The sequence below is a fragment of the Lytechinus pictus genome, chromosome 10 (genome assembly GCF_037042905.1).
Source record: "Lytechinus pictus isolate F3 Inbred chromosome 10, Lp3.0, whole genome shotgun sequence".
Taxonomy (NCBI): domain Eukaryota; kingdom Metazoa; phylum Echinodermata; class Echinoidea; order Temnopleuroida; family Toxopneustidae; genus Lytechinus; species Lytechinus pictus.
Genome location: NC_087254.1, coordinates 11,657,847 through 11,674,156, shown reverse-complemented (window position 1 = coordinate 11,674,156; position 16,310 = coordinate 11,657,847). Strand labels below are relative to the sequence as shown.

At 35.7% G+C, this 16,310-nt stretch overlaps 1 protein-coding gene across 1 annotated transcript; it reads right to left on the bottom strand.

Annotated features, from left to right (window-relative positions):
* Nucleotides 1-880: 880 nt before the first annotated feature.
* On the bottom strand, nucleotides 881-10,866 carry LOC129269845 (uncharacterized). The gene is made up of 4 exons (XM_064105339.1): nucleotides 10,657-10,866; nucleotides 8,777-8,905; nucleotides 6,946-7,170; nucleotides 881-5,378 (listed from the first exon to the last, which is right to left on the bottom strand). Exons 2-4 carry the CDS (start codon nucleotides 8,855-8,857, stop codon nucleotides 5,133-5,135), a joined length of 552 nt encoding a protein of 183 aa, XP_063961409.1. The 5' UTR covers nucleotides 8,858-8,905; nucleotides 10,657-10,866; the 3' UTR covers nucleotides 881-5,132.
* Between the last annotated feature and the right edge of the window lie 5,444 nt (nucleotides 10,867-16,310).

Here is a 16,310-nt window from a genome sequence, read left to right as displayed (position 1 = left end):
GGAAGTAATTCTTTTCCAGATTATGAAAATGCATCTCTTAACAAGAATTTGGCTTGTGAAACCCTACAAGTATTGGATATCCCTTTTTTGTCAGCATTTTAAACATCGTTTTGACACCCTTATAACGTTACATAGGCCTATACGTAACGTACCTGCCCACTCTGTCCCCTTTTACGCGTGGTCGCTCCTGGGATCCACTAATCAATGGAAGTGGGCCCCCCGGGCGGCCTCTCGAGCTCTAGGAGGAGTCAAATGTGGCTTTGGAAAGTCGTCCTCAATGAGATATATCGCTGTTACCATAGTAGCAACCAAAATTTTGCACACGAAACGCATATTGAATGTTTCCGTCGCAGATGCGAAACGAAAAAAAAATCTCATGTCACACAATTTGCATTGCAGGACGACCATGATGACGGGCCCAAAAAGTCTCTTCCAAAATCAACTAACGTCGTAAATAAGCGTGCGCGTCCTCAAACGAAAGGTCCGGATTGATATCCACCGACCACCATGCAATTACACAAGCACACAAAATCATCTCAACACGGGGCAACATATTTTGTCTGTGTGTTTGTGGGGGGGGGGGGGGGGGGATGCTTCATCGTTTTCATTATCAATTAAATCACATTACGCGAATCAGACTTTTCCTTTTTGCTCCCGTACTTATTGTTCTTTTTTTTTTGCTTTTTGTTTTACTAATTGAAAAATCACGGGAGGTTGCCCTCTGCTTCGATCACTCCATCTTCATTCTCTCTCTAGGCTCTTCATCTCTTCCCCTTTCCCTTCTTCATATCCCTTTTCTCCCCCTCTTCTTCTTCTTCTCATCCTCCTCTTTCAAAGTATAGGCCTTGGTCTAAACAAAAAATAAACCGTACAATGAATAGGCCTTTGACAAAACAAGTTTTAATTTTGTTAATAGGATAATATAAAAAGTGTACAAAAGTTAATATAATCAATAACGCACTTACACTCATAAAAAGGATGGTCAAAGTGACAGATTTACTGGTGAATACGCGTCCGACCTCCACCGATAAAAATAGCCAATATCCATCAAAATTCTGGTAGATTCTTAGATGCGAATTAGTATCCGAACTAACAATTTGACGTTTTCTGAAAATGTGGACGTTTTGTCAACACATTTTGAAAATAGATTACATGGGCTAGGGGCTAGCTTACCTCCCAAACAAGTTCATTGGTAAGACCTCCGTTCTATTAATAGCTTTGTTATTTACTTTGTCTTTTCTTGTATTTTGTGAGCGGAAATGAATAAAACTCAAAACTCAAATCTCAAACATTTCAAGAATGTCCGTCTGTGAAAGGTTTTCGACGTATTAATGCGTTTTAATAAACGTTAATTAAACAGTTTTTTAACGTTTACGGAACCAGTAATTAAAAACCATTTTTAACGTTCCTGACTGCAGAAAACCTGTTGATAACATTGGTTGGTATATAGTTACGCTCCATGGACGTTCTGCTCACGTCCAGAAAAAACTTAAAGGTTAAAAACTTTTCATGAACCCTTTCAGGAACCTAAAGGAAGAATATCACTTTGCGATACTTTGAGATACACATGACAAACAAACAAACAAAAGCAACAACATCAAAGCTTTCAATTGCACCCATAATGCAGAGTGTATAGATATTTTGGAGTAAAATTAACTAAACCGAGAATGTGAGCTACATGAAAGTAGTTGTAGTCCAAAATCGTGATATGAAAATATAATTTTCAGTTTAGAAATAAAAAACTTGAAAATATTGGTGAATGGAATGAATAAAGGCAGGAATGAGAGCTGCATCGAAATTCATTAAAATATAACATTACATGTTTAAAAGTATATTAAAGTAACAGTACATTATGAAGCCTATAAGAACAGAGATGTTTCATTTAAGTTTAAAAATGTATATTTTTTATAGAAATATTGGGGAACGAAATTAATAAAGGCAGGAATGTGAGCTATGGAAAATTCACTAATACATTACTTTCAGTGTAAAAGGAATGCGCCCAGGAAAGTTTCGTTTGAGTTTAAAAATATTTGATTTAAAAATACTGGCCAGTCAATTTAAGGCCGCAGGAATGTGAGCTCCATAGAAATTCATGAATCAATTACTTTTCAATGCATTGTATTTTTAGTGCAATATTGTGAAATGGTATATACAAACAGATATGCTCCATTAAGTGTAGAAATGAATAAGCCTATAAATCAATAATGCACGAATATGGGCTACATGAAAACTTATAAATATATTCATCTTTTAAGGCATATTTTCAGTGCAATATAATGAAGGAATATACGAACAGATATGTTTCATTTAAAGCTTGAAATTTTATATTTTAAAAACATTGGCGAATGGAATTAAGGCAGGAATGTGAGCTTCATTAGAATTCATTAATATTTTCCTTTCAGCCCAACATTATGAAATGGTATATCCGTATAAATATATATGTTTTATTCAGTTCAACAAAGTATGATGTAAAAACATTAGATTTTAATAGCTCTGGCAGAAAATGTGCTATGATATTCAGCAGCTTATTAATACATGACAGTATACTGGACAAAAATCTCTTACTGATAAAAAATACTTGTACACTGTAAAAAATATTGGATAACATTTTTACCACCACGAGGGTAATTATGTGTCGAACCAATTTTGGGCAGTATTTTACCCAATGCGGGAAGCGTATTGTCCAGTAAGGTTGACAAATAAGCAATTACTTTAGAATGGGCAAAATTTTCATCACACTATAAAGATGCCCAAAAGAAATGCCCAATGTTGGTTGGACACATATTTATCCTCATGGAGCACTTTTACCCAATATCTTTTAGAGTGTACATAAATTTAACAATACATAAACACACACACAACCCCACACATCTCCCCTCCTATTTGTACAAGAATAATACATTTCCCACTTCACTGCAAATGGGCAAATAATGTATACATAGACTACTGATATGTAAAAACACAATATCAATATCACAAGTTATTCCTTTTCTTTCTATTTTCGGTTCACTAATCATCATGCAACAGATTATATATTCTAGAATATATGTAAAAATGCGTCAGTAAATGTGACCAATCGATCTCATAACTATAAAAAAGGCACTATGTCGGTCCCTGGTCCAAATAATCCTGGGCCTACATGGAAGAAATAACTTGAAAGACGATTGCTGTCATATCTCGCCCTAATACCCTCGGGCAGGGGGTTGTTTCATGAAAATGTATTTTCAATATTGACGATCAAATTTTCAGCTCTGGCATTTTCAGTAAAATTCGTAGCCTATATTGGCTTGAGAAAGCCAAAAGAAATCTACATCTAGTGTTCGAATGGTCATCATTTAAAGCCGATGAAGATTACTTTAAAATCAACGTAATCTACACTGTAAAAATGAAGTGCTAATATAGCACTTACAGTGCTTGTATTGTGACTGCACTACGAGTGCTGATTTTCTAGTTCAAATTTAAACTAGAAAATTAGCACTCGTATCGTAGTGCAGTCACTATACAAGCACTGTAAGTGCTATATTAGCACTTCATTTTTTACAGTGTAAAATGGGTACTTTATAGATGAATACATCAGAAGGCAGTGAGTCAGAGTATGTTCAGCCCCCCCCCCCCCCGTCAGCTAAATTATTTTTCTGATACATTTTCCTGGCTTCAGGTCAGGGTTCATCAATTCAAAGACGACAAACAATGACAACGACGCGAGCAACTCTTCAGCGTGGCGCAATGGGATAATCCTTGCGCAAGGTTGTGGGTACGAAGCCCAGCATGGGCAACAAAATTTATCCCTTTTTGACGAATATTGAGGCGGGTCCTAGAACAAAATACAAGTTAAAGTCGGCACGGAAATATAAAAAGACCGAAAAGTCGTAGTGAAAAAACATAAAATCGTCCCAATCTCCCCGTCATTAGAATCGACCATTATGACACAGACAGACGAAAAAGGCATACAGTTGAACTGTTATATTAATGATAACATGTCTCAATAGAGGGGTTAGTAATAATTAATGTAATACTGTGATCGGCAAATTGTTGTTTTTGTAACGCCCCCATCCCCACAGTGAGATAACTAACAGGGTAGATAATAAATTTGTTTACAGCACACAAATTATAGGAACCGTCATGCATGTGGTGGTGAAACCTAGACTTCTTAGAAGAGGAGCAAAAATAAAAACTACAAATACAACAGCAAACAAAAAAGAAGAAATATGTCACTTTTGCCTATCTGGTCATTTTTTTTGACAAGCAGAAAAAAAAATCCCCCCCAAAAAAGTAATCAGCCTTTTTTTAACACACCTTTCTACTCCCATTTTCAAACATATTTCCTATTTTTTCGGTAACCCATGCACACATTAATGATTTATATCAGTACTGCCCAGATTATTTACATACATTTGATTCAAGAAAAAAAAAAGCGATGTATATCATGTACGCAGATAAAACGCCTTGCTCTATGACATAAAGCGCCACGCCGCGAATCGAACCCAGGTGCACGTTTCTTAGAGTTACTACTATTGTAACTTTGCCATTATTATGACAAGCACCATGGTAACAGGGTTCAGCTGTCAATCACAATCAAGGTTTCTATGGAAGTTATAATAATGGCAAGATACGTCAGTGATAAGGCTTTATGAAACTGGCCCCTGGAATTTCAAGTGTGGGGTCAGGCGCCTATAAGGACACTCGGCCAAGGCAGTGGGACGGGCCTCTGCGCCCTCTTGTGTTTGTGGTGCAAGTACTGATACAAATAAAAAAAATATATATGAGCTTGGGATTCACCACTGCATGCATGTCACTGACTGACCCCCAAAATGCCTAAAACAAAATAAATATGCGGCCCGAACATGGATGTATTTCCTTCAAGGTATGAATAATTTTTATGAATAATAATATGATACCAAGTATCAAAGCGCAGTTGAGTATATGCACATATAGTAACTGCGCTACATAAATGGACATATTATTATCATTATTATTATTATTAATGATAATAAAGAAATATTCGAATAAAAAGAAAAAAATCTTTCAAAACCCCTTTTAATAGCACAGAGCGGCATTCGGAAACATAATATTATGCAAAAGTTATAATGTAAAAGAAGTGTAAGAAAATGGAAAAAAGTTGCAACGAGGCTTTATGGGGTTAACGTGTTATTCACGGCGTACTCGCTGACCGTGCTGGTCGTTGCCATGGCGACCGTTGTTGTTATATTGTGACCATCCCCTTCCTGGGTGACACGACTCACACTAACCCCCGTCACGATCATGAACAGGGTCTGGAATACCACCAGCGAGATGCTGAGCCAGTGATATACCTTTTGGAGCTTGCGTGCCTTCCTCATTGTTTCGACTGAGCATTGTCCTTCTCTGGGCTTGAAACGCTAATAATAACAAAGAGCAAAGTATAATTATGTCAAAATAAATGATTATTTCACGATTGTTTTAAATCCACTTGTTACCATTGTTCATTATTATTTGCCCTTCTTGTTTTCTTCTTCTTCTTTGTCTTCTTCTTCTTCTACTTCTTAATGATAACAATAATGGAATTTTGACAAATTATCTGGAATTTGCAATATCATATACCCCGTTAGGTACAGAAAACACTTTAGAGCTGCCATCTAGTAAGGAAAGTCATATTTATTAAAATGATCATGGTAATTTATGCCATTATGTTTATGACCTTAATTTTTACTCTTTGGAGGGCAAATACATGTAACTGTGTTAACATACAATACTAATAGGTATACTAATGGCAGTGGTGAATTCGTCTGAAGACGAAGACAGCTCTGGATCTATACTTTTAAAGGTAGGCAGCTCTGAGATTTAATTTGATTTATGCATGTATCCATGTAATAGCTTCCAGTGCCTGTTTGCGTGCTTGAGTACTCACCTTAAAGGGATGGTCCGTCCGGGCTGAAAGTATTTATAGCTTAATAAATAGAGTAGAATTCACTGAGCAAAATGCCGAAAATTTCATCAAAGTCGGATAACAAATAACAAAGTTATTGAAGTTTAAAATCGTCATAAATATTCATTAGGTGGGCTGATAATGTCACATCCCCACTTGTTCTTTTGTGTTTTATTATATGAAATTAGGTTTATTCAAATATCTTCCTCCAAGAACTAGAAAAATTTGATAGACAGCTGATTTAGTGCATTAGATATTTATTGCTGCAACTTATTTCATTATAAGGGAGACATATTATTCACACAAGTATGAAATAATGAAAAAAATATGATTTTATGTAATAACATAAGAAAACGGAAAGTGGGGATGTGACATCATCAGCCAACCTAATGAATATTCATGACGACTGTTTTCACAAAATATTGCTTAACCTTGAACTTCAATAACTTTATTATTTGTTATCTGATTTTGATGAAATTTTCGGCATTTTGCTCAGTGAATTCTACTCTATGTATTAAGATATACATATTTTCAGCCTGGACCATCCCTTTAAGACTACATGGTTCCACTGCGGGTGACACTTTTGTTTCATACAATGGGTCTGTGGTTGATGTCGTGTTGTTGGTGCCCAAGCATGCAAACAGGGTATATTTATTTTATTAATATATTTATATTTACATGCATGTATTATTTTGATGTATTTATAGTTTGTGATTGATTATTCTTTGTTCCGATGCACTTTTTTGTTATTAAGGGTCTGATGACTATTTTTGCGTTTTTTAATTGAACATGACAATAAAAATAATTGAATTGAAGGTCGTGAACATGATTATCATCATACAACCTATTTGATCATCAAGGTAGAGATTCGATAGTGGTAATTTGATCATGTATTACAAAAAAAGGACCTCCATGGATTGATGGTACAGCACAATTAATTGGGACTAATAAAAACATAGGGGTCTAGCTAGGCCTCGGCTGAGGGAAGGGGGGGGGGTCATGATTTTTGTGCAAGAAAAATTGTTTCCGTCCATACGCACCCTTTTTCGGACCAAAATCAAGATGAGCAGCACAATAACATTGATAAAAACGAGAGAACTGAGAATGACGGACAAATAGTACACGGCGCCATCTTCGGGGGTCGTCATGACAACAAACATCCCGGATGTGATCGTCATGAATAGTTGCGATGCGTTGTTCTTGGTGCTTGCTGTGATTTCATCTTTGAAAGTTTTGACAATCCTGTCCGTGAGAGAAGTGTCATTCTACATGAAGAACAAGTGATATTTATACAAGTAAAATATATAAGTCGAACATCCGCACAAGTCGAAGAAATTGTTTACACCAGGGCCCCGTTGCATATATACAAGTTACTCTATTATGGTAACTTTGCATTCCAATGTTAACTACCATGGTAACATGGTCCAACAGCCAATCATAATCAAGGATTCCATGCAAGTTACCACTTGATGGCAAAGTTACCATGATGTTAAATTTTATGCAAAGGGACCCAGCTTATGCAAAAAGATATGTTATATACCTCATCTAAGTCGATATTAATTTCTCCCAGGTCGAACATTTTCTGTGGTTCCAATAATTTCGACGCATGAAAAGTTCCCTCTACCGAATATTGTCCATAATACTATGGTTATACTCCTATTTACAATGCGACCTAGATTTAGTGATGTTACTCATTAACAAATCTCCCCTTTGACATTGAATATATATATATATATATATATATATATATATATATATATATATATATATATATATATATATATATATTCAATGTCAAAGGGGAGATTATATATATTCAATGTCAAAGGGGAGATTTGTTAATGAGTATATATATATATATATATATATATATATATATATATATAAAATATAAAAATATATTTTTTTTCGGCATCACCAATATTTTCAAAGAGATGACAGCTCTGGGGAACCTTGATGTAAGCCGCGCCTACCATTGTTCTCTTCATCAATTTCTTTTACAAAATATTTAAATAAAAGAGTTGCCAAAGCTATTGTATATATATATATATATATATATATATATATACACACACACACCCTCCCTCACACACACACACACACACATATATATATATATATATATATATATATATATACACACAGACCCACAATTGCCAGGATTCTTTTTTTTGGCTGCTGTTTTTGTTTATAGGGCCTACCTGTCATTGGTATCGAGGGTTACATTCACTTTTGGGGCGGATCCGGGATTTTCCAAGGGGGAGGTACATTTCTGTGACTCTCAAAAGGGTGGGGGCACACTGGTGTATGAACGACATATTTGCATTAAAAATATTGACTAAGGCTCTCAAGGGGGGGGGGGGGGCACGGGCCGGATGTGTCCCACCCCCCGATTCGCCACTGATTCAATTTAACAATTCTTATAGTTTGGTCCATGCTTCAACACATGAGATTGAGAGTGAGAGAGAGAGTGTGTGTGATCGAGAGAGAGAGGGGGGGGGGGGGGGTGGAGACTGAACAAAAAAACACCGCGTGTCAAAAGTTTGTTCATCTGTACACTCTAAATTACAGGGATTTAAAATTAGTCCACATGGACTGTAGTTAGGGACCAATCGAATTCCGGATTTAATTGAATCCTTCAGATTCCTTTTTTAAATCTCGAAAGATTTAAATTTAATTTAAATTTAAATCATTTGAGATTTAAATTTAAGTCTTTAGGATTAAAACAAAATCCAGAAATCGATTGGTCCCTAACTACAATCCATCTAGACTTATTTTAAATCCGTGTAATTTAGAGTGTAGGCTTTAAAAAAAAGACTAATGCGAAGCAATTCAGGAGCAATTCACATCAATAATCTGCAATACACATACCTGATTTCGATCTGTCTGTGGGCTTCCCGCATCCAACATGTCCAATGACACATTTTCATCAGCACGTTGGTAATCGGCCATGCTAGCAGTTCTACGTCAAAGTCGGAATTTACAAAAATATCCACGAGACTTTGAATTTGAAAGAAAGACAAATATAATGGGTTGCAAAATTAAATTTGAATTAAAAAAAATGAATCTATTTGGATTCCACAAGGTGACTAGTCACCTCACATTTGAAGCCTGTGGAACCTTGTGCCGCGACTAACTGGTCGGACTTTGAACTTGATGTTGTAATGAGCCAATTCACTCATTGGACCACGTACTGTGAAATACTAATTTGATAATTTGTTTGATCATGAATCATGATCTTGAATGCGAATAGTCTGGGTTGGGTAAAATGAAAATGTAACGCATAAGTGACACGACTGTGTGCATGTTTTGTTTTAAATTAGTAATGTTTCAGTAATATAGGCCTATGTTTCTTGATACTACCAGACTACTCGGCCTATATTAGTACTTCTACTACCACTACTATACTACTACTACTACTACTACTACTACTACTACTACTACTACTACTACTACTTCTACTACTGCTACTACTACTACTACTACTACTTATACCATGGAGGTATCACTAGGCCTATTACTACCACTACTACTAGGCCTACTACTACTACTACTGCTACTAGGCCTACTACTACTATTACTACAACTACTACTACTACTACTTCTGTACTTCTAGGCCTACTTCTACTACTAGGCCTACTACTACTAGGCCTACCACTACTACTACTACTACTACAAATAGTACTACTACAACTACTACTACTACAACTACTATGTACTACTACTACTACTACTACTATGTACTACTACTACTACTACTACTATGTACTACTACTACTACTACTACTACTATGTACTACTACTACTACTACTACTACTAATATACTACTACTACTACAATATTACTATTACTATACTACTACTACTACTAACTACTACCCAGGACCAAAATCCAGTTGAAACCAATTCGAGCAAAACCAATTGAAACCAGTTGGCCAACTGGTTTCAATAGGGAAATTGGAACAACTGGAACCAATTGAAACCAGTTGCCAACTGGTTCCAGTTAAAACCAATTGGGCAACTGGAACCAGTTGGCAATTGGTTTCAATTGGTTCCAGTTGAAACCAATTAAGCAACCAGTTGGCAACTGGTTTCAATTGGTTCCAGTTGTTCCAATTTCCCTATTAAAACCAGTTGAATCCAATTGGAGGCAACTGGTTTCAATTGGTTCCAGTTGAAACCAATTGGAGGCAACGGGTTTCAACTGGAACCAGTTGAAACTAATTGGTTTCCAACTGGATCCAATTGGAAATTCCAGTTGGAATGACTTAATTAGTTACAAATTAATTAGAATTTGCACTAACTATATTGCTCATGCCAACAAAGAAGCAGTGCTATATGTTTATTAATACCAATGTAAAGGGCATTGATAAAATAGACTTTCTTAATGTATGTATATATATGAAAGATCTTCAAATATATGTATTTGTATTTGATGTAATTTGGTAACGGTTAGTGGTGTACTAATAATTGAAACCAATTGAAACCAGTTGGAAATCCAACTGGTTTTAATTGGATTTTCGTCCTGGGTACTACTACTAATACTACACACTGCTACTACTACTACTACTACTACTGCTACTACTTCTACTACTACTACCAACACCACCACCGCCGCCGCCGCCACCACCACCACCACCACCACCACCACCACCACTGCCACTGCCACCACCACCAAATAAATGTTATTACATCTTAACCTGAAGGGACTGAACATAGTGCGGGTGTATTGAAACTGAAACCAGACTTACCCTTCCGATATTTTGACAGAACAAGGACAGGAATGATAAAAACGGATGAAACAATATAACCTTGATTATCTTTCTGGTAGATAAATGCAATTCATCTTTCGATCTGTCAACGACTGAAGCAAAATGACGCAAACGCAGGTGAAATATTACCTTAAATCGGCCTATGATCCTACCAATATGTCGCAATGGGGGACTTTCTACAGAGGGGGAATCCCCAAATTCCACGCACCTGGCACATACCTGGCGAATAGATCTTTTACTACTTTCTGTCTCTGGTATTCCCACAAGAAGTCACTGGGCGTATTTAGTCTACGAGCACAGACTCAACTTTGACAATTTAACCAATTACTACAGTATACGATGTCTAGAGTGAAGAGCTCGACGCCAAACAAACTGTGTCAAATCGCTAGCCACAGTGCAAAGTGAATCTAGTCTCACTTCTTCAGACTCTGCTTTATACACTTTTCGAATCGCGAAAACTTAGGGTCTGTGCCTGCAGACTATGGCGTATTTATCATACACAATATACATGATATAGGCAGCTCATCGGAGCATTATATTGGGGACCCGAGGTATGAAAACACAAATTCATGATTTCACCTATTAAAAAAAAATCGCTCCGCTGTAAATTCCACATGGAATAACAAACTTCAACCCCGTATTAAACACTACACCCTATCTTAGCGCTTCTCAACCGGTGGGCCGCGAGAAGCTCCAGAAAAAGAAAAACAAATAGGGGAAAACTATAGTATATTTCACATGTACTATTTCATGATCGAAAATGTTATATTTGATCGGTCTTTGTGGGCCCAACAAAGCATTGGCACGCGGATCATGTACATGTATATTGCAATATACGTGCATGTTCATTGTATGATGGTTTCAATCTAACTTTGATGTGAACCTCAGGCCTGCATATTGTGTATGCAGTTAATATTGTCACCCATTTACCGGACCTTTGCAGATGCAGTTAGTTCTCAAACTGTTCGTTTCGAATGCACTTCAGAGCTTAATGTTCAACTTACACAAAACATGCTTTCATCAAACTGGACCGTGTTTTAAAGCGAAAGGGTAAGGGAGGAAACAAATCTACTGTTGAAAAGTCTCAGAATAGAACTGTAAGAATATATGACCCTGAGTACATTAAATTTGAATTCATCATGACTGGCAGTGGTGCAAAACCAAAAGCAATATGTGTCGAATGTGCTGAAGTATTGTCAAATGAGGCGCTTATACCACCAAAACTTCAGAGACACCTAAACACAAAACATCCGAAGAGTGCAGGAAAAACTTCAGGAGTGTTTCGAAAGGAAAAAAGCTGGATTGAATTCAGAGCAGAACACTGGCGTGCAGTTGGGGGAGGAGGGGGGGGGGGGGGTGGGGGGTGGGTTCCCCAATATATATATATATATATCTTTATATATTTCAGGACCAAGAAAAATAAAGAGTTAAGAAAGAAAAGAAAAGGGATAAGGGTGAAATGTGAAATATTTTCTGAACATTTATGTCAAAATCTTTAACAAACTTGGATTTTTGTAATAAAAATGTCAAATGTTTAGCTCACTTGCAACATTTGTACACAATACACCATATAAGCCCCCTTAAATTGTTGGCCCATTACACCACTGCTGCTGCAGAAGATCATAAATTCACGTTATAATGTCTTCATCATAATAATTGTGCATCTTTGAGTCGAGACAAGCAGTCATATCGCTTTCTCAAAATTTTGGTAGGTGGGCCTCCGGCCTCGAAAAAAATCAGAGAGTTAAAAGTGGTCCTCGAGTGAAAAAAGGTTGAGAAGCACTGCCCTATCCGAAACCTAACCCTAAATCTATAAGGACAAAACCATATTGCAACCCTAAGCTTATCGTAAACGAAATAAAACCCGGGGCAATTATCGCAGTTAATGTCGTGTCACCTAACCTCATCATATTTTTTAATGAATGAATGATTCGGGCGAATGATTATGTCAATTTGAAGAAGAATAATGACTCTTTAAACATATTAAATCAACATAACCTTATTTCTATTCCCCACATGGTTATATTTTACCTAAAAACAAGCTTACCTTCTCAGTTCCATTTTCATCGAGTTTTGGTTGAAATCAGAGGCAGTAATAGCTAAAAACCTGTACAAAACCCACTATCCTTTATGATTTTCTAAAAAGTAGGTACTATTATCTTTTTTTTTCATGTGAATATTATGCCATTTTGGTTTTATACAGTGCGTCCCACAAAAAACGAAACCGAGATTTATCGATGATTTATCATAACTTAATCGCAAATACAACAGACAAATGACCTACCATTTTAAAGCTTAGAATCCCCTCTTTCATCTGAAATTATTTAGATTATTTCTCATTCACGCATGAGTGAGCAAAAACAATTTGAAAAGGGGATACCAAAAAGTCACTTGGTGGGCCGTATCTGGGTTTTAAAAAGAAAACCACATTTTTAAAAATGTCAATATCTGTTCTTTAATTTGATACCTCAATTACAGAAAATGGTCAAGAAATAACAAAGTTCTGGTTATTTGAAATAAGGCTTGAATTTCAATAATTTCATAAAATGAAGAGGTTTTACAGGCTAGCGTTCAAACTCACTCGACACTCCGTTTTGTTGACGATCAGCCATGCATTAAGTCTTTTGTTACCGTGCGATAGCTTCAGTGGGAAACCGGTGAAAATACGTTTATTTAATGAAATTATGGAAATACAAGCATTGTTTCGAGGGATCATAACTTTTTAGTACTTGACCATTTTCTGTGATTTAGGTATCAAAGAATAGAGAAGATATTGAACTTTTTAGTCATATGATTTTCTTTTTGAAATTCAGATACCCCCCGCCAAATGAGTTTTTGGCATCCTTTCTTCGAATTGTTTTTGCTCAATCATGCGTGAATGAGGAATAATCAAAGTGATACCAGATGAAAGAGGAGATTCTAAGCTTTACAATGGTAGGTCATTTGTCTATTTTATTTATGATTAAGTTATGATAAACCATCGCTAAATCTCGGTTTCGTTTTTTCTGGGACGCACTGTATATAGTCGAATGGGTCAGGTCCACAATCTTTATAAATACTGACAAAATTTGAACAAATACAATACGAACATTTTCGAATTGTATTTTTCCATAAAGAATCAATATTGTGTCAATTTTATTTCCCGCACACCATTTTCCCCGTCATTTTTGTCGTCTGACTATATCTCTCTCTCTCACTCTTTATTATTATATAGATCAGAGAGGTGGCTGTAATAGAATAATAAAAAACATATTTGCGGGAATGTCGAATTACGCCTCACTGATCACTATATTTTTATTTTTATTTATTTATTTCACATCTTTATACAGGGTAACCAATTCAGCTATACACGATAAAAACATTAACAAAGATAAAAAGCTGGTTTGCAATTGGGCCCTGTTAATCAAAATACATACAAATTATAAAGTACATAATATGCAAAATATACAAGAAATAAACCTTTAAAAATCCCAATCCTCATCAGAAACACACAAACACACAGAAGCACCCAAACCCACACACACACCTCCATTACACTCTGCAGACTTGTAACATATAATAAATAAATAAATAAATTGACAAAATGTTTTTGAATTGACAAACAAATGTATAAAGAGATAGGTCAATTCGAATAGAAAGAGCAAAATCAAACATGCATGATACTGAAATTTGTTTCTAATGCATGTTAAGGAAGTCCCTCACGATATTGTTTTGCCCCCCCCAAAAAAAAAAAATCAAATAAACATATTCCATTCAAATAAACATTTATTTCTTCCATTTCACAAATTTCTACATTTTTGTAAACATAAATTCATACAAAAATCAGTTTCATATACAAGTAGAAGAAGGCGTAAAGGTCTTAGAAGCAAATGCTTTTGCGTGATACGCCGGTAAATAAATCCAAAACAGCAAAATACAAAGCGATAGATTATAATAATAATATTTATCAAGTATTTTGGTAATGTTTCACAGGATGGAACCAACCCGGGGAACCAATTGGTGATAACGCAATAGCTTTGGTTTATTTATTTATTTTGTTTTATTTATTCTATACTGCAGGGTAGGCCTGTTCAGTTCTTAAAACTGCTTTACAAAGGCGCCCTGCAGTTTAAAATACATGTCAAGATAACTATGAACAACAACAACAAACAACATCAAAAATACAAAATACAAAATATCTAAAAACATCAGAAACAATTAACACCAAAATATAGAGTGGGAAGTTACAATTTAAACATACATAGCATTGTAAATCAAAGGAATATCATTTCGCTCTTTATCAATTCGTATGAAAGGCTTTGCATAATTTTTTAAAAACTAATAAGGAGGTACAAACTTGTAAATTTGAAGGAAGTGCATTAAATAATTTGGGTCCGACATATGCGAAAGATTTTCTTTTATGTTCAATTCTAGCTTTGGGAAGCTGAAGGGGGCATCGTAAAGAATACCGTGTCCTGTATTTCACGGGCCGTTTACATACTAAAGGTTTTAAATAATTTGGAACTAAATCATTCATTATTTTATATACAAGAACACAATACTGATATTTTATACGCTGATCTATTGATTGCCACTTCAGTGACTGCAACAAAGAAATTTGTGATGTATTATAATCTTTTTTCAAAAGCATTCTGGCATATTTATTTTGAAGTTTTTGTATCTTATCTAAATGTATTTTTGCACTGCTTCCCCAAGATGTAATACAGTAATCAATGTTGGAGACGATGTCACAGAGAGTTATCTGGCATCAAGTTTGATTCCCGTCAGTAGCGTAATCAGCCCCCCCCCCCAAAAAAAAAAGAAGATTTATCCCTTCTAAAAAACAGAAAAAATCTAATTTTGTGATAGACTTTGATATTCAGAAAATGATATGAAGATATTTATTCCCCAGGCCCTATTCTTTTTCTCCTTTTTTTTTCTTGGTCGTAAGAATGTTGGGAGTCCATGTCGCCAAGCCCCCCTTCTGTACGCTATCCCGGTATATAATGAAATTGATGTCCTATTAATTCAACTAAAGAGGGGCAAATTCCCCCAACGAAAATTTTATTTGAATAAAAAGAGAAAATCAAAACAAACTTAACGCTGAATATTTAATCAAAATTGGTTGTAAATAACAAAGCTATAACTTCACAACTAATTCAAAATTCATAATTAGAAGAAAATTAATCCTGGTTGATTGAAAATTCATAAATCGATGAAGAAATATCGGAGAGAAATAAAGAAGTTGAAAAATTAAGGCAAATAAAAAACTTTTTTTTCCTGTTTTCACTCTTCGATGCTTAATAAAATCTGTCCATTGGTTGTTATCTAGCTATCACTCCGAGGGATCCCTGATTTTTTTTTTTTTACAGTCATCTATGGAATAATTACTGACATGGCCCATCAGCTGGCTTTTGCGTCCACGGGCCTTAAACATATCCCATAGACTCGTGTGTTAAAGTGGCACTTAAAAAAATCATTAATGAACCGGACATGGTGGCTCTGTGGTAGAGCGCCCGCCTCATGAACGGGTGGTCGTGGTTTCGATCCCCGGCCGAGTCATACCAAAGACTTAAAAAATGGGACCTTCTGCCTTCTTGTCAGGCGCTCGACGTATGAGAATGGAGAAGGGTAATAACATATTATGTTATGCA

What these genes read in the sequence shown, in the direction of transcription:
- LOC129269845 (XM_064105339.1), bottom strand. Translation starts at nt 8,857, where the DNA reads ATGGCCGATTACCAACGTGCTGATGAAAATGTGTCATTGGACATGTTG. An exon ending in CACAGACAGATCGAAATCAG is followed by an intron (nt 7,171 to 8,776) that starts GTATGTGTATTG and finishes TTCTTCATGTAG; the next exon opens with AATGACACTTCTCTCACGGA. An exon ending in TGATTTTGGTCCGAAAAAGG is followed by an intron (nt 5,379 to 6,945) that starts GTGCGTATGGAC and finishes TGTTATTATTAG; the next exon opens with CGTTTCAAGCCCAGAGAAGG.